At 43.9% G+C, this 18,888-nt stretch overlaps 1 protein-coding gene across 3 annotated transcripts in view; it reads left to right on the forward strand.

The window, feature by feature from the left end:
• ADAMTS9 (ADAM metallopeptidase with thrombospondin type 1 motif 9) overlaps positions 1-18,888 on the forward strand; it is a 163,955-nt gene that overhangs the window by 46,307 nt on the left and 98,760 nt on the right. For all 3 annotated transcript variants that reach the window (XM_013053585.2, XM_013053584.2, XM_004738308.3), the window contains exons 12-16: positions 382-527; positions 8,991-9,172; positions 9,271-9,407; positions 11,076-11,193; positions 11,447-11,542. In XM_013053585.2, the coding sequence (XP_012909039.1) occupies positions 382-527; positions 8,991-9,172; positions 9,271-9,407; positions 11,076-11,193; positions 11,447-11,542 (679 nt within the window). The remainder of the gene's footprint in view (positions 1-381; positions 528-8,990; positions 9,173-9,270; positions 9,408-11,075; positions 11,194-11,446; positions 11,543-18,888) is intronic.

The following is an 18,888-nucleotide window of genomic DNA, read 5'->3' on the forward strand; positions in this document are numbered from 1 at the left end:
CTGCCCACTTCCTCTCCTCATTTTTTCCAAGTAGACTAATTGGGCACTTCGAAGCCAGCTACAGGGGTTAGCCTGACTGCCTGGAGCCAGTCACTCCCGGGCTCATTTCAGTCAAGCAAGCGGTAAATGAAGACAGGACCTAAAATCCTTAAGTACAAGATGAAAACCCCTACTGTTTCCATTATTCATATAGAATGTGGCCATATAATGATGAAAATCCCTACTGTTTCCATTATTCATATAGAAAATGGCAGCATTTCAAACCAGCACATGGTGGGGTTGGGAGGCGGAATGAAGTATGGTACATACTCAAAAGGGTAGCGGGTCCTACGATGTCTCCAGCACCGATCTCTCCCTCACTGTTCCCCTTATTAAATACAGCACTGCAAGTTTGGATTTTGTGTCCCCAAAGAAATGGAGGCCCCCGTGACGGATGGATCCTGGGGAAGTTGGAGTCCCTTTGGAACCTGCTCAAGAACGTGTGGAGGGGGCATCAAAACAGCTATTCGGGAGTGCAACAGACCAGAGTAAGTCCTAGAAATTCTTGCTGTCGCTTTATCGGCATAGCATGAGTGGCACATTCCAGAAGGGAATGATGTAGCTGGGGACAGATGGAGAGCTCCTTCCCCCTTCAAGAGGGAGTGGATTTCTAGGGTTGCTTAGACTAGTAATAGCCGATCTCTTTCTTCCCAGGCACCGTCCTCTGTAGTACACTTTCTTCCGTGATCCTGTCTATCTACCTTGGGACGCCTGGGTGGCTCAGTGGGTTAAGCATCTGCCTTGGGCTCAGGTCATGATATCAGGGTCCTGGGATCGAGTCCCGCGTCAGGCTCTCTGTTTCTCCATCTGCCTCTGCCTACTGCTCCCCCTGCTTGTGCACTCATTCTCTCTTTGACAAATAAATAAATAAAATCTTAAAAACAAAAACAAAAAAAAGTTCTGTCTGCCAAGCAGTAGGTGCTATTGTATTCATTGGCCTGTTTAATGGTTTGACATCAGACATATCTCACTGCCTGCTGAGCTCAGTATAGCTGGCTAACAAAGGGAACAGACGGATTGTCCCAAGGAAAGGAAGAAATTGGACATTTCTCTCCAGACTGTAGGTAGCTCGGTGCCTCTGCAGTTTAGCTACTAAAATGCCTCAAATGGCACGCAGACCCCCGGGTAGTGGTAGCAGAGGCTAAGGGACTGGATCCCCCAAGGCAGGAATTCATTTTGGGTCAAGGTAGCCGTCTTACAGGTGCAGCCTTAAGGTCCATCCCACAACCAGACAGTGTACAGACTGGGAGTGCCTGGCTTTTGGGGTAATTCTCATTAAATTAAAGACCGTGGCTGTCTTTACCAGCCTAGCCTTTAGTACGTGTTCAAATGAAGTTGATGGGGTTTTTTCCCAGCCTCTGTCACAGTAAGAGTGTGTGTTTATAAGGAGATTTAAGAAAGCATATTTTTATCATAAGGAATGACATCAAATTTTATTTGGATCTAAGGTGTATCAAAATCTAAAGGAACAGAAGGTCATAGGGTGGTATTATAGAGGTCATTGAACCTCTATAGGCCAGAGGACCAAGGAGTCCTCATAGAATCAGGGTAGTTTTTAGATGTCTAAGCCAATAACCATATTGAAGACCCATTTGTTTTGGTGTTATATAAAGTGATTTCATGCACAGGACTCATTTATGAGTCCACATTAAGGGTAGCAGACTGAATTGAGGACAGAAACAAGCAGGTAAGACCAGGGAGTGGGTTGGTACAGTGTAATAGGGTTGTCCTACAGGGTAGTAGAGACTTAAGTACAGGGCACAGCTCAGATCCAGCTGGTTGTTCACAGGCAGGAAGATGGCCTAGTGTTGCCAGAGCTTCCAGTTTTTTTATAAGAAAAAATATGAATCGTGTTAAACAAAAAAGAACATAGCTTTAGGCCACTGCTGCAAGCCCCAACATGATAAATACTCATTAGTACAAATCACAGATAATGATCTATTTATTTTCATGTACTTTTGCTCACAGTCCAACATTTGTCTCATGTTTACATGATATTAGCCTCTGCAAAGACAGTTCAAGAGCTAGAAAACATAGACTCTAGTCTCTCACTATGGGTATAAACACAAAACATTAGATTATTAATAGAGTCTGTATTTTGTATTGGTTTAACAGTGGTTAACCAATTTTGTATTGGTTTAAACGGTACTATAAATATAGTACGTGCTTTCAAAAAATCCAGACACAAAGCTACACGATAAAAAAATTTCTGTTATCATTGTTCCTATTTCCCACCTATACCCCACAAGGAAATAACCAGGGGAAAATGATTGGATAGTATCACTTTGGGCTTTGAAAAAAGATTTGTCATGTAATATGTAGTATATGAAATAAGTATTCTGTAATATGAAATAAGGATCATACTATATATAGTTTTCCACAACTTGTTTTTAAAAGTCCGTTATAAATCCTAACTGTATTATTGAAGCATTAAAATAAAGCATTTCAGGGGCGCCTGGGTGGCTCAGTGGGTTAAAGCCTCTGCCTTCGGCTCAGGTCATGATCCCAGGGTCCTGGGATGGAGCTCTGCATTGGGCTCTCTGCTCAGCGCAGAGCCTGCTTCCCTTCCTCTGTCTCTGCCTGCCTCTCTGCCTACTTGTGAGCTCTGTCTGTCAAATAAATAAGTAAAATCTTTTAGAAAAAATAAAATAAAATAAAATAAAGCATTTTAAGCTAATAGCAAATACGACACACTTTTTAAAAATTAAAAACTGTTCGGTGTTAACAGAGAGCCAAATTATTATTATTATTCCAGTGTGCTGTTATTGCCATGAGGATATGAATATTGCCAACAAGTGGACATTTTTGAAATTGTGACCCAAGAATACTTCATTCAGAAGAACTGTTTGTTTTTGTTTTTGTTTTTTTAAGTCTCAGAGTAGTTCTGGAGGTAATGTGGAAAGTGGAGAGAGATAAATCACTCCATAATTGGAAAGAGCCAGACAAAGAAAATCACCCAGTGTAAAGATCTCAGCAGGAAAGGATCTTGAGCTTCAAAGTGAAGCAAAGATCCTCACATTCAGAAGTTAGGAACTGATCATTAAAGACTTCAATTAGAGGTCCTTGTCCTTGCTGTTTGCTATGGAAGGCTTTAAAAGAGCACCATTCACCTAGCTGAGTGTCAGGGCTGACATCATTCCATGAAAGCTCTTCCAAGCTATTTGCTCTTTGGGATGTCCCTGTGAATTGAGGAAGGAGTCTGCCTCACAAAACCTTGAGTTCACAATGGCAGTGGCGGGGAAGTCCGTTGGACAAGAGAAAGGGACACAGGAAAAGGAAAATCAGATCCAAATCTCGGTTTAAAAGCCTGTGCAGAGAAATTCACAGAGCACATGGTTCGTTATGCAGAAGGCAGAAGGGATAGCTTCTGATTCTCAAGGAACTGGAGGAGAATGGTGTTACCATCACTGGCAACCTGTCTTTTCCCAGTTTGAGGAGCCCTTCTGAATATACTGTAGAGCCCCATTTTTAGTATCCAAGGTATATTTATTAAGAATGCTGGACTTTTTTTTTTTTTTACAGTATTCTTGCGATTCAAGGATGTGTTTAGTATCCAAATACTTTATGCTGTATTTTTAGGTCCCCCCCCCCCCGTCCCCGCAAAAGCATGAAAGCTACAAAGGAGAAGGAGCCTTGGACTATGGTGTCCTAATGAGCAAGCTGTAGAAACCAGATGCTTTCTGATTTAGGTCAAATGGTTTTTGGTTTTTTCAGTATGCAGTGCTGCTGATTTACCATCATGAGAATGGGGCCCGACCATTTTGTCTTTAAATGTTTTATTTGGTTTTTTTAATCCCATTTATGATCCATGCCCTACAGATAAGATGAGCATGTGTTCCAATCTGTAAAAACTGTCCCTGTTCACATCTGTTGTCAGGAGAAGTTATCAATAGCTACCCTTTACTTTCTCTAGTGTCCTGGATTGGACAATTAATTACATGATCATCTGATCTGTGAGAAACACGTAATACAGTAAGATCTAAAATCAGAGCCACCAAAAACACAACTTAGAGTACTAAAGCAAGACCAGTATTGGAACTAGAAGATGCATTATCAGGCAATTGGGCCCTGTCCTTTTTATTTTGTGCTCTAAATTGACTCTGAGCTTGTTGGTGGCTAGAACAAAAGTCTGTAGAATTTTTACAGGTCCATCAAAAATTTAAAAAACCATGCCAGTTCTTTGGGAGAGGCAAAGCTTTCCCTCTTCTGGTGCTTCTATTTTTCTTTTAAATTAGGAGGTAAGTTAAATTAAAAACTAATAAACTCCTATATTTGAGAAGAAGATTGTGAACTAGATATTTTCACACTTAAGCTTTCGCCATAGTAACTGCTAATTAAATCTGATGACAAGGTAATAGACTTGTGTCTATTTCATCTAAGAAAACAAATCTCTCATTTGGCTGTAAAGAATTGCAGCAAAGTTTTCTTTTTCTTTTTTTAAAGGATTTTGTTTATTTATTTGACAGAGAGATCACAAGCAGGCAGAGAGGCAAGCAGAGAGAGAGGAGGAAGCAGGCTCCCTGCTGAGCAGAGAGCCCAATGCAGGGCTAGATCTTAGGACCCCAAGATCATGACCTGAGCCAAAGGCAGAGGCTTAACCCACTGAGCCACCCAGGCGCCCCAGCAAAGTTTTCTTTTTGAGGCACTGAGTTGGGGGAGCTTATTTCAAAATTCAAGAATTGGTTGCTTTGGGAGAGCCATTAACTAAGGAATGAATAAAGATATCCAGGCCCGTAGATCACTCCATTAGGAAGGATCATGAATGATCGCAAGGACAGCCCTCTGGCTCATCCCATCCAATCCTTGAAGAGCTTTTCAGCAACCTCTGCAGCTGGCCATTATACCTCTTCTCAAACCGTCCATGCACGGGAAACACACTACCTTCTGAAGCTGCCTGTCCTATCACTAGAAATACCTTCTTTGTGCTAACCCAAATCTGCCTGCTCCAATTCATTGTAAATACAGATAGACATTGAGATTTCTGTGCAAACCCATTTGCAGACCAAAGTTTAGCTTTCCCTGAGGGTGGAATGCACCTGTGATGATCTTTGCAAAAATGCCTTTGTAGCTTTGGCCATGTAGTGTCATGAGTTTTCTTTGTATAGTCATAGGCATGGTTGTGTAATGTGCACTTGAAGAAAAAAATTCAGCTTGGCTGTGCTGAATGTAGTTACTTTCATAGTAATTCATCTAGCAATTTCCATCAGCCCTTTCCACCCCTATTTGAAATGCAGTTTTTTAATAGTTGGACAATATGATTAATATTTTTAAAGTTGCGTTTCCTATCATTTGTATTATTTGTCTGCATGGAAAAAATATTCCTACCCAGCCAAATTGTTAAATTGCAACATGATCTGAATTAAAAAAAAAAAAAAACTATAACGTGAATTTTTTCCACACTAAAAGGTAAATTCAGTAGGCTACAGCCTTCCCCATAATATGGTCCTTGCAAATCAGGCAGAGATGATTTGGGATAAAAGAAAAGCCATGTATTTTGAAAGGGCAAATTTGTGTTTATTAATAAAGTATAATCTATCTTTATATAAAAAGCCAATAAAGTCACAGAAGGAGTCCTGAAATGGAAAGAAGCCTATCTCAAGAGAGGCAGCATAGGAAAGACCTCAGATCACAAGCTTTGGGTCAGGGAGACCTATGCTGTCTCCCAGCCCTCAGTTCTTACTTAATGGCCTGTCACCTGACCAGGTTACTTAATATTTCTGAACCCCATTAACGAACTTCAGGAACAAGGATGCCACTACCTACCTCACAGCATGGCTGGGCACAGTCACACAAAGTGGCATGGAGCCTTGCACATAAGAGTGGCTCAGGGGTGGGCACACCTTTACTGTAAAGGAATATTTTTCCATAAAATAGCTCAGTAAATATTTCAGACTTGCAGATCACAGGATCTCCAACCCAACTCTTCAACCTTGCAGATATAGTGGGAAATGTACACCGGGCCAGTGGAATGAGCAGGTGTGGCTATTTGCCAATTAGACCTCGTTTATGGACATGGAACTTTGAATTTCGTGTAATCCTATGCCTCTCAAAATACATGTTTTATTTTTTCTTAATTTTTTAAAATGTAAAAACCATTGTTACCTCATTGTTACCTTATTCCCGTACTTGGAATGGATTAACCCAGCTGACCCTCACCCACCCCAAGGAAGTATATCTTAGTGTTGTCTCCCTTTTGCAACTGGGGAAACAGTCTCAGAGAGATTCAGCTACTTACCTAAGATGACACCATTATCAAGAGGCAGGCCTGGGATTCAAACCTTCCGTTTCCAGAGTCCCTGCTGGTGACCGTCCACAATACAGCCTCGCCCATGGAGTGTTTATGAAAAATGCCACTTATAAAAGGAAGTCACTAAATGCCATTTGCCACTTGATAGTGTGCAAAAGCGAGCCAAGGTGGGGACTGTTGCCTTCCTAAGGGAAGCCGCCTCTAAGGGTTTCTGATTTGAAGTCCCAGGAGCTGCTGCATTGGGGCGATTTCAGGAGTGAGTTAAGACTTCTTGTGTAAGAGAGCCAAAAGAAAAAAAATCAACTGTGGAGAATTTCATTTCAAAAAGGAAGAATTTCATTTCAAAAAGGCAAATAAATAAGTGATCCATCCTCCATCGTTAGTTGGGCCCTTTTGAAAGGTTCCACAAAGAGTATCTCAACCTGTGGAAAAACAGAAGAGTTCTTCTTTGTACCGCCATTAAGGCAAGTTTCACCTGAACAGGTGTGGGCCTGATCTTTTTTCTTTTTTTTTTTAGATTTTTTTTTATTTGATAGACAGAGAGAGATCACAAGTAGGCAGAGAGGCAGGCAGAGAGAGAGGGGGAAGCAGGCTCCCCGCTGAGCAGAGAGCCCGATGTGGGGCTCGATCCCAGGACCCTGAGATCATGACCTGAGCTGAAGGCAGAGGCTTAAACCACTGAGCCACCCAGGCGCTCCGGGCCTGATTTTTTATTTACATGTAATCTGTGATATTTTATACATGAGACTAGAGTGTCTTGGTACTTAGAGAAGAGCTTGGAATCCAGGAAACCAAGGATGTATCTCTAAATGGCACCAACGAAGAAAAAAAGAAGAAAAAAAACAAAACAAAACAAAACAAAAAACTCTGGACTATTGTTCCTGGATAATGGAGCAAGAGAGTATAGACAAAGAAAGAACCTGGGAAACTTGGATTTCTAGTCCTGTCCCAGCTCGCTTATGAGCTGTGTGGACCATGGCAAAGGCCTTGACTTCTCTGAACCTCCTGTCCATGTCTGCCTTACTCCAGGGCAAGATACGAGTGTGGGTTAGTGAGTTGAGTGCAGCAGGCAGCTATAAGACACACCGACTTAGTTGTGTTTCATGGAGAAAAAATCAGACCTAGGCAGTGGGAGGTTACATATCGTTTTGTATCCCTAGTTACGGTTTTCTTTGTGATAAATAACAGTACTTATCAGACTGCTTACTAAGCTTCTCAGATTCCTAATGCACTTTTCAGGTGCACTGTATCCTCTGTTTCACATGTGCAGGATGGAGCTCAGAGAGGCCCGATGGCAGATGTGGAGGCGTTTATTGTGTAGCTACAAGGCCCACGTTCTTGCCTTAGTTTGCACATTGTTAATCTAGGGAGCACACTGCAGCAGTTTCACGACCAGTGCCCCCTGGGCACTCTGCAGAAGCACTGAGACCTGCCCCATATCTTAGCACAAGCTCAGTACTCAAAACAAACTTCTCCGTTGGACCAGATTCAGACATATTAACCTAGTAGCTAACCTCTTCAGCATCTACCATGTGTAGATGGTAGGGAAGGGGCAACTAATATTCAGAGAGGCTGAGAACTTCATCTAAGGTCACACAAGGAGGAGAGAGTCAAGACTGGAGCCCAGCTCCAGCTCCAAAGCCTTATCTGTCCTGCTGGACTAGCTCTCATTCCATACTTTTATGGGCATGGATATATGTCCCATTTCCCCCAAGTCCTGATTTAACAAAACAAAATGAAAAAACACTTTGTATGGTCCCAGGGACTCTGAAAGCTTCATTTTAAAGAAGGAAAGTGGAAAACTTTCCTTCAGAGATGTCCTAGGGTAACGGTGAAATCCAAGCTGCCCGAGCCTTGGGTGGGTGAGCCCAGCTTCCTGTGATTCTGTGATCTTCCCATTTCCATGATGGATTTGGCAAGCCGCGGACCACTAGGAGAGGTGTCGTCTCATTGACTCACTGGGTCCCATCTGGAAAATACATGTACATTTGAATTTCTTATAATTGGGGGTTGCACGCCAAGATGGAATTTGCAGTGTGAGGCTATGCAAGCAGACCACGTACCTCCCATCACACAAAAGTTAATGAAACCGGTAGGCTTCTCCTGCTTCTCCTGTTAGGTTAGTCCAAATATGGGAGTGTTCTCTATATTCCGTCTCATTTGTAAAACAAAGAAAAGCCATGGTTGTTGGGGGTGGTGGGAGAAAGAGAGAGAGAGAGGAGGGAAAGAATGAATGGAAATAGAATAGCACAGATGTGAGTCTGGTCTCCTGTGAGAATATCATGTTACATAAAGCAGACGGGGAGCGTTCTAGCTACTCCTCTGTCCCTTTTCCTTTCCACATTTTGAAAACCAGAGGACTGGATTTTCAGGAGAAAGAGGACAGATCCTTGCCTGATAGAGCCCAGGCTTTGTATTTCCAGCTCTGACATTCCATCCCTAAGACAGCCTTACCCGATGGCGCTTTCCCAGTTTGCCAGATGGAGGGCAGAGGTTTGCAGAGGTGGGGTGACTTGCCCAAGGTCATATACTTTCTGGCATGAAGGCAGAAAGCAAACCCGGATTGCAGAATCTTTGTCCTGGACTGTCCTGGCCTCTGTCGTCAGCCACTTCCCTAGAAGACAGGAAGCCACGGAGGAGAGAGTGATGTGGGGAGAAATGCCTTGTGACCCAGCGCGTGTGTGCTTTCCCTTTCTTTCCCCAGGCCGAAAAACGGTGGCAAGTACTGTGTAGGGCGTAGAATGAAGTTCAAGTCTTGTAACACAGAGCCGTGTCTCAAGCAGAAGCGGGACTTCCGAGAGGAGCAGTGCGCTCACTTTGACGGCAAACATTTTAACATCAACGGTCTGCTTCCCAGCGTGCGCTGGGTCCCCAAGTACAGTGGAAGTAAGTGTGTCCGGGGTGGGGGGTGTCCGCGGACGGCGGGCAGGTTGGCGCGGGGTCTGGGCCCAGAAGTCACGCTGCGTCGTGTGTTTCCTCTCCAGTTCTGATGAAGGACCGTTGCAAGCTGTTCTGCCGGGTGGCCGGGAGCACAGCCTATTATCAGCTGCGGGACAGGGTGGTGGACGGGACCCCGTGTGGCCAGGACACCAGCGATATCTGTGTCCAGGGCCTCTGCCGGGTAAGTCCCGGGTGGTGTTTTCTTGACTGTGTTGTCCTGCTGCCACGCTGTGGTCTGTGGCTTCCTTGATAGAGCCAGCAGCAGCTAATATCTGTGCACTGTCTCCAGGGAAGTGGTTTTTAAAGTGTGTTCCCCGGGGCAGCATCAACAATGGCAGCTTGATGCTGTCGCCCAACTGTGAGAACCGGCGTCCTGCATTTTTCAGACATTCTCAAGCTCCGTGAGGGTCTGCACCAAACCTCCCCGTGAAAGTGTATTTTAATAATCCGTGGATACACACCCTCCTTTACTGTAACCTTGGCTCTTAAGGTTAAACCCAAATGCTTTCATACAGCAGGTTTCCTAGAAGAGCTCTGCTCCAGAGAGATGTCGGAGAGGGATCACACTCTAGTCCGGCTGGAGTCGGGTTTCTCATTCTGATTTCAAGCGTGAAAGCTTCTACCTGAGACATGCCTGTTAATCACTCTCAGAAGGGAAATCGAGAAATTTCTGGCAGAGTAAAGCATCCGTGCTGTGATTTCTAGAGGGCTTGATACCATTTCATTGCTCTCACCCATCAGAAAACATTCTTAAATGTAGCCAGGCTTTGAGATAGTTTATTTGATCCTTGCATGGGGTCCAGGAAAATGGGAATCCCAGTCAGTGGGATTTGATGGGAAGAGCCCCCAGCAGCTTCCCCTGCTCTCCGACTCACAACAACAGCGCTCATTTTCTCATCAGTCCGTTCATAGCAAAACATTGAGCTTCTCCTCAAAGGCTAGTTCCTACAAGTGGACAGCATGGACAAGAATGTGAACTCTGTCCTGGTGTCCTAGTCGTTGCTGGTGTCCTTTGCAGACCTCTGTCAACATGGCTGCGTTACATTAAGATGTGGAGAAATTCCAGAAGGTGCTTGAAGCCTCTGGCCTCACATGGTGGCAGCCTGGAATCTTGCTTTGTCCTCCATTCATAGCGTATTTAAACACAGGGGATTTCACATGAAATCCCATTTTCCAGATTCTCTTGAAAGATACGTCAACGTAGGGTTCCTATTTCTTCACAGCTGCGGAGTCTAGAGTGGAGAGAGGTTGCTCCCTTCACATGGGATGTCGGCTCTTTATTTATAGGATACAGCCCCCCACCACATTCCTTTTTTTTTTCATTCCTGAACAGTTCTTTTCATTTACCCCACTTATTTGTAGACTTAGACTTCTCAAGCTTGATTTCTTTTCAAGATTTTATTTTCAAGTTATCTCTACATCCAACACAGGACTCGAACTTACAGCCTTGAGATCAAGGGTCACACATTCTACCTGAGCCAGCCAGCCAGATGCCCCATACTTCTCAAACTTTAATCTGTAGATGAAGCAGATAAGCATCTTGCTAACATGCCAGAACCCACCCCCACCCCACCCCACAATGGATCTGGGTAGAGCCCGAGATTGTACATTCCTAACAGCCTCAGGGATGCTTAAGGCTGCCAGTCCAAGGACCACGTTTTCTGTACCAGGGCTATATATAATTTGAGTTCTCAACCCTTGCAACTTTAAAAAGACTTCCTTGTCATTTGTGAATGCCTAATTCATTGTGAATGCCTAAAGAACCATGCTAATTACCATGTCATAATGTTTTATAATTTTTGTATTTTTATAATACTTACCGTTTATTTCAAACGTTTCTTTTTAAAAGCAAGCTGGATGTGATCACATTTTAAATTCCAAAGCCCGGAGAGATAAATGTGGAGTTTGTGGTGGCGATAATTCTTCATGCAAAACAGTGGCAGGAACATTTAATACAGTACATTATGGTAAGAATCTGTTCCTAAAGAACCAGGAGACGGAAAATGGTCAAAGTTTAAAAATTGTTAACCACAGGTAATAGGTCAAAGTATTCATGTCAGGCATAAAATCAGTCTTGTTAAGGTACATTACCCGTCTGGCTAGAAGACACCTAATAGTAAGAATTGTTATTGCATTCCTTGGTTGTCCACCTTTAACTCCATACTCAAGAGAAACTGAACTGTGTTGTGGAATACTGAATTGTGACTCAATTCTTTTCAGGTTACAATACTGTGGTCCGAATCCCAGCAGGTGCTACCAATATTGATGTGAGGCAGCATAGCTTCTCAGGGAAATCTGAGGACGATAACTACTTAGGTAAGATGACACATCTCCTGCCATTGGTGGGGATTCTGCTTCTCTGGGGCTGTTGGCAGATGTTCCTTCCTAACCCCTTGTGCACACGAAGAGCCGTTGGGTGTCCTGTACTTTCATATTAGTAGTTGATCTTGAAATTCATTCTTTTATATCCCCCTCCCCATGTGTATAACCTCAGAGTAGTATTGGAAGAGTCGTGTAGTTACCCGAGTCCATGTCAGGGGTTCATTCTGGATCATAATAAATAGGAAGGCCTACATCAAATTCTGAAAGCACTTACTATGTAAGTTTAGCATAAAAATCATTGTTGTCTTTGAGTCTTCAAAAATAACAATAACAACAGCAATCTGTCCTATGGGTAACTGGCTAGCAATTTTTTCTTTTTAAGATTTTATTTATTTGGGGGGCGCCTGGGTGGCTCAGTGGTTTAAGCCTCTGCCTTCGGCTCGGGTCATGATCTCAGGGTCCTGGGATCGAGCCCCACATAGGGCTCTCTGCTCAGCGGGGAGCCCACTTCCCCCTCTCTCTCTGCCTGCCTTCTGCCTACTTGTGATCTCTGTCTATCAAATAAATAAATAAAAATCTTTAAAAAAAGATTTTATTTATTTGTTTGACACAGAGAGAGATCACATGCAGGCAGAGAGGCAGGCACAGAGAGAGAGGGAAGCGGGCTCCCCGCTGAGCAGAGAGCCCGATGTGGGGCTCTATCCCAGGACCTGAGACCGGACCTGAGCCAAAGGCAGAGGCTTAACCCACTGAGCCACCCAGATGCCCCTAGCAAATGTTTTATTAAAGATATTACTTGCCCTAATTTCTGTGGTGCCAGTTCTAACCAATAACTGACTGGTGGACTTATTCAACATTTCATTATGCCTGCTTGTTCCAAAATGTTCTAGGGTGCAAGTTATTCTCATGTCATGGCTAGAATGGCCTACCTTGTTACTTTGTGGATTCTTCACCCTTGTCTTATGTTCAGGAACATGATTAATTCCTATCTGTCCTTCTGTTTAAACCACAATGCACCGTCAACCCTGTGTTCATTTCAATAGTTGGCCCAGCTGAGTTCCACGTCAACTTATCCTTCTGTAAACCACTGTGATTATGAAATTTCCCAAGCATTTTTAATTAAAAGAAAGACAAAGGGAGTGCGGTCATGACTGAAGGGATTCAGCTGGTCACCTTGCACAACCAGCCTCCTCCTAGCCATAGAGAGCAGCACGGCTTGCCCTCTGATCTAGAAGATCTCATAGCAGTCTGACTGGGCGGTGACTTTTTAAAAGAAATTAATATACTTGTCCTCGTACAGTGTCTAGACAAGAAAGCTATTTGTGCATCTGAATTCAGCCTCTGTAGAGGGTCTCTGTGCACATTTATACACAATGAACTAGTCCATGAGTCTTCACTGAATCAGATTAGAATCAGAATCTGTATTTTGGAGTGTCTACATGAAATCCTTGATAGCTAGGCAATGATCCTTTAGCCCGGCATGCTGATCAAGTATAATACATACACATGACTTCATTATAGCATTTTCTGCAGTATGCCATTATTCACTCATTCACTTCTTGAATATGGGCCAGACACTCTTCTAGGTACAATAAGCAGAACAAAAATAAGGAAGTTAAAAATCACTGTCTTCTTGGAACATACTTTTTGGTGCTAGGAGAGAGACAGTAAGCAGTAAGTTAATAGGTCAGCCAACTGTACACTGTTAGAAGACGGTAAGTGGCTATCAGAAAATAGAACATCATAAGGGAAACTGGGATACTGAGGGTGAGTTGGGAACAGTGGAGCTGAAGTGTTTAAATTGTGGCAAGAGGAAACAGGTTGATTGGGGGAAGAGCATTCCAGGCAGAGGGAAAGGCCAGTGCAAAATCCTTGAAGTAGGAGCATGTCTGGATTATTCCAAGAATAGGGAGAGGCCCGTGTGGCTGCAGCTCCATCAGCACAGAGGAGAGTTCTAGACGAGGCTGGTCATGCAATAGGAGTAGATCACATAGGGCCATAGAAGCATTGAAAAGACTTGCTTGTTTCTGGGAGACAAGGAGAGCTATTGAAGATTTTGAGCCGAGGAATGATAAGATATCATCGCATTTGTATTTTCAAAGGAGCACTTTGGCTTTTAGATGGAAGAAGGGCGCAGAGTAGATACAGGAGGACTGGTTAGAAATTATTGCAATAATCCATGGGAAAGAGACTGGTGGCTTAGTCCCAAGTAGGAGCAGTGGAGGTGACAGTACATGGTCAAAATCTGGATATTTCTTGAGGATTGGGTCATCATGATTTTTCGATAGATTGAATAGGGTATGTGAGAGAAATAAAGAAGTCAGGGGTGACTCCAAGATTTCTATCTGAGACACTGAGAAGATGGGGCTGCCATGAACTGAGATGAGACAGTTTGTTCCTTATTTACCCATATGGCCACTAGTGTCTTCTTTTTTTTTTTTTTTTTAAGATTTTATTTATTTGAGAGAGAGAGAGTGCACAAGTGGAGAGGAGGGGCAGAAGGAGAGGCAGAGGCGGGCTCTCCACTGAGCAAGGAACCCAATGAGGGGCTCCATCCCAGCAACCTAAGATCATGACCTGAGCCAAAGGCAGATGCTTAACCGACTGAGCCACCCAGGCGCCCCATTGTCTTTAGGTCAGAGGCTATGTCTTTATACCGTAAGCTCTTGATATAAAGCCTACACATATATATGCGCTAAGTAAATAATTGCTCACCTGTTGAATAGTCACTGCTCGTGTTCTCTTTACTGAGGATGTACTATGTGCTTAATGGGGGATTGGATTACCACAGAAATATACATAATAGTCCTTTCTTTGAAAGGCCACAGAGTCCTACTTAGAATCATATACTCAGTGGTTGGATCAGATTTTCCCTAACCTAAATATCCAAATGGGTGGTGACTTTATAAAAGAATGAATGGAGTTCTGGAGGACCCTTTTCAAAATTATTTTTTTGGGACTCCCACATTTCCCATGCCACCACTGAGCAAAATAGATCAGGCATTTTTCTGCACGCACTGGGTTATAAATTTTAAACATGTGGCTGCTGCTGTGGCCTTACTACTTCCTAATTAAATCCAGTGGCATTGCATGCAACCTCCTTTATTAATTAATTTCCTGGAAGCCAAAAGCCATGTTGACCTGCTTCTTTCTTCTTGAAAGGGAGAGAGATGATTCTCTCTTCTGCCCCTTCGTGGAAAATCTCTTTTCAAGTAGTGGCCTAAGTTCAATTAACTTCATCAACCAGGCGAGGTACCTGAATTGGGCAGGGCCTCCTGATAACCTTTTATGCCTCACAGGAGGTTTCTTAATCTCTTTGTCAAGATTGAAAGAAAAATAAAAGATTTGTCATCTGGGAGAGGGAGTCTGGAGCAGTCATGGCCCTTTAGTGGAATATTATGGTAAAGTCACCTGTTGGCCAAAGAACAAGTCTCTGGAAGCAAATGCAGAGTGGGCAAGCATAGATGGCCAGTCACAGTTCACGGAGTGTGAAGGGCAAGACCTCAGGGCCTTTGTACCTTACACTGGCTTCTTAACGAGTGAGGAAGAACATGGCATCATCAAATCCGAGGTGCGTAAACACTTATTCTTGGTTTGAAGGAGCTGCCGCAAATGCTCTAAGAAGGTTTTCACACCCACGGCCGTTCCGTTGCTAAGGCATCTTCATCCTTATCCCTTTCGTTTTTTTTAAAAGCCAGTCAAGCCACACTCTTTCCACAGGTGCTGGTCGAGGAGGAATTTCCAGGAGGGAGGGCCTTTGTAGCAACCCAGCTCTGATGGGTGAAATGGCGGGGAAACCAACCCAGGAAATTAGCTCCTCTAATCGCATTAGTGGAAGGTTGGGCAGTAGACGGTCGTTTGTAGGAAACTATTTGTTTCACAGGGTACCGAAGCAGAAAGTCTCCCTGTCAAAGGCCGTCGTTTCACACAGGCCGCTCCCTCCTGTCGGGTTAAAGCCAAGTCGCACCCAGAGCCACCATGTTCGCCGTTGAGGAGAAAAAATAGATCCATTTCTGTGATACTTCTTTGTCTCCAGTGCACTTAGCTCTTGATTAATTGTGGCAGTGGGAGGACAGGAGTCAATTCAGTTTGGGATAAATCACGAAATTCATTTCCCCTGACGATTCCTTTTTCCTTCCTTCCCCACCAACTACAGGGAGAGGGAGCATGCAAGAGAAGGGTGAAATGCCCCAGTGGGCATAAGTCCGAGAGGAAGCCAGGGGAGGTTGGGAAGGAGCCCCAGAATTAACCTACAACAGACGACTGCTCTTTGAATGAGCACAAAACTGGATTATCCTGTGATTTACGGAGCCGATCTTGTGACATCTCATTTCCCCCATTTTGGTGAGACGTCAGCTGGGCAGCTAGCATGCGACCTCACTTGAGAGAACTTGGTGATTGTGTCGGCAGCATGTCCGGCGGTCACCATGTGAGTGACCCACATTAGGAGGCAGCCTCAGGATGTCTGAGGGGCCTCGGAAACAACCTCACCTCCAATCAGTGACCCATTGAAAGTCCGGCCTCTTGCATGGCTGGTGGGTCTCACGCTACGGCGACCATAGGGGAGACAAGGTTGTCAGAGCTTTACACTGACAGGGAGACAGTTATTCGGCTGGAAGCACTCTGGTCTCCCTGTGATAAATGTCAGGCCCAATCAGTCACTCCCTCTTTCGGTGTCATTGATTGAGCACCTACGATGGGCCAGGGTTTTTCTTGCGGTTACAAAAATGCATTTTTAAATGGCCGCCTTCTGAAAGAGGCTCACGTAGTTGAGGAAGACAAACGACTTAAACTGTTAAACATCATGAGCTCAATGAATCTGACTTCACTTTGTGCATAAGAGAAAGCATGCGTGAATTCATTCATAGAACAGGTACTGGTTGATCGCGTTCTTAGAAAACTTCGGTCGTTAACAGGCTCTGGAGACAGACTTGCCGTGACTGGAAGTCACCTGGCCTTGAGAGAGTATTTTAATAACATTTAAGTCGTGCTTTTCTCATCCCTCACTGAGGCAACTGTGAAGGTGTGGTAAGGAGACAGTGCATAGGAAGAATTCCGAGCTGCCAGCAACGTCTCGTTTAATGTCCGTAACGAGCCAGGGAGAAACTCGTTATCCAGAGGAAGGAACGGAGGCTGAGAGGTTCCATAACTTACCCCAGGTCACGTAAACTTGTCAGAAAGTGGGAAGAGTTGGAATCATTCTTGGTCTGACTTTAGACCCTACACCCTTAACCACTTCACTTTTCTGCCTCAATGTGGAAACAGGTATGGTGGATATGGGGATGTAATGACTGGGAAGTGAGGTTTCTTGGTGGGAGTGAATGGTGAGGCTGGGAAGATTATGCTAAGGAGTTTGAAGCCAGTTGTTAGGTATAGTTGTATTGAGGAGGGCGGCTATCAAAGGATTTTGAGTTACGAAGAAGCAGCCAAGCTTTTGGAGGGTTTGTGTTTTTAAAACCTTTTTCCTGGGGTGCCTGGGTGGCTCAGTGGGTTAAAGCCTCTGCCTTAGGCTCGGGTCATGATCTCAGGGTCTGGGATCGAGCCCCACATTGGGTTCTCTGCTCTGCGGGGAGCCTGCTTCCTCCTCTGTGTCTGCCTGCCTCTCTGCCTACTTGTGATCTCTGTCTGTCAAATAAATAAAATCTTTAATAAATAAATAAATAAAACCTTTTTCCCTCTTACCACATTCTTGCCAACCATTTCAACTGAAGGCATCTCATTCTTCCCTCAGGACCAAGATGGGGCTTATCTGAGTGGGTGCAAATGCAGTCCTGGGTTAGGGACAGAATTCATGCGCTAACTACTGATCCTAGAAAGAGTAGTACTTCCATCAGCATGTGACCAAACGAGTGAGCATGGGGTTGCCACGTCCAAGAAAACGAGGCCCCTGCTGCTGCTGAGCCACCAAGAGCACTCAGAGCTTCATCTCAGCCCTCAGTCATCTCTGCATAACGGTGCAATAGTGACTTTCCCTACATCCTCTAAACCTCCTCCAGCCTGCCTGGTGAGAGACAAGATCTCACCTGCATCAGTGAAAGAGAGGTTAGGGTCCGGCACACACCTCAGGCATCTTCGCTCCCCGTCCCGCAACCAGAGACCAATGTCACGGACCTGTTGCTAAGACGTGACGCTGCCAGTGATTCGCACTCTGTGTAGGTTCTCGAGCAGACCGGGTTGGTTAATGTTGGCACCCGGGATGACATCTGTTTGCCACCCGAGTTAAGTTTCCACATTCCTTTTGTTCACTTAAATCCACGGCCTGTGCATTTCAGGGTTCCCTCCCCACTGAGATTTGCTAATTGTGCACAACTTATAAAAGGTAAGAGGGCCTTTCTCTGATACTTTGTTCAGGACCCAAATGTTTATAGCTCTGATTTATTGAGTTCTTGTTCACGTCAAGCCCAGTACTCAGGAGGATTCATTATCCAAGGAGCGGTAGTACTGAAAAAAAAAAAAAACCTAAACTAAACGAAATGGTACTCAAAAAGCCCAAATTTTATAATAAATACTAGGGGGAAAAGATAGGACGGGGATTTTATCTGGAGAAATTGATCAAAAAGCATGAAAATCGATTTTTTTTCTTATAGTAAACAAAATTATGTTTTCATGCCAACCATGCATATATTTTTAGATTATAGGATAAATCGGTTGATAAATATTCTTTTTTTTTTTTAAAGATTTTATTTATTTGACAGAGAGAGGTCACAAGTAGGCAGAGAGGCAGGCAGAGAGAGGAAGGGAAGCAGGCTCTCAGCTGAGCAGAGAGCCCGACGCGGGGCTCGATCCCAGGGTCTGGGATCATGACTTGAGCTGAAGGCAGAGGCTTAGCCCACTGAACCACCCAGGTTCCCCCAGTTGATAAATATTCTTATCTAAGTTTTCTGGTTAAATTATGTGATAGCAGAGTAGTGCATTCTTTGCTTAGAGTTTGGATTTAACAGTAAAACCTAAAAGGAGTCATTTTTGTAAAAGCTTTCTGGGGCTGTATTTACTTTCTTAATAGTCTCCCTTGACACTTAGATAAATAAATCATTTCTTCTGACTGTAGCTTCTCTGTCCATTTTATTTACTTTCTGTAAGTTTGTAACTGGTCTAATTTCTTCAAGTTCTCAGTTGGCCAGTATTTTGGTGCTTGACTCCAGGACTTTTCTAACATCACTTTTTCAGCTTTTCTGATTGTTTCATCTTTTTCAAGATCTGCGGTAGATTCATTCATTTTTCTAAAATTAAAAAAAAAAGTTTATTGATCATGTACAATGGGCTCTTTTTGAAGCTGAGATATAGCAGTGAATAAAAGAATCCAAGAATCCTTGCCCTCATGGGGCTTACATTCTTGGTTG

This window comes from Mustela putorius, unplaced genomic scaffold (genome assembly GCF_011764305.1).
Source record: "Mustela putorius furo isolate JIRA1106 unplaced genomic scaffold, ASM1176430v1.1 tig00000095_pilon_pilon_pilon, whole genome shotgun sequence".
In the NCBI taxonomy this organism is placed as follows: domain Eukaryota; kingdom Metazoa; phylum Chordata; class Mammalia; order Carnivora; family Mustelidae; genus Mustela; species Mustela putorius.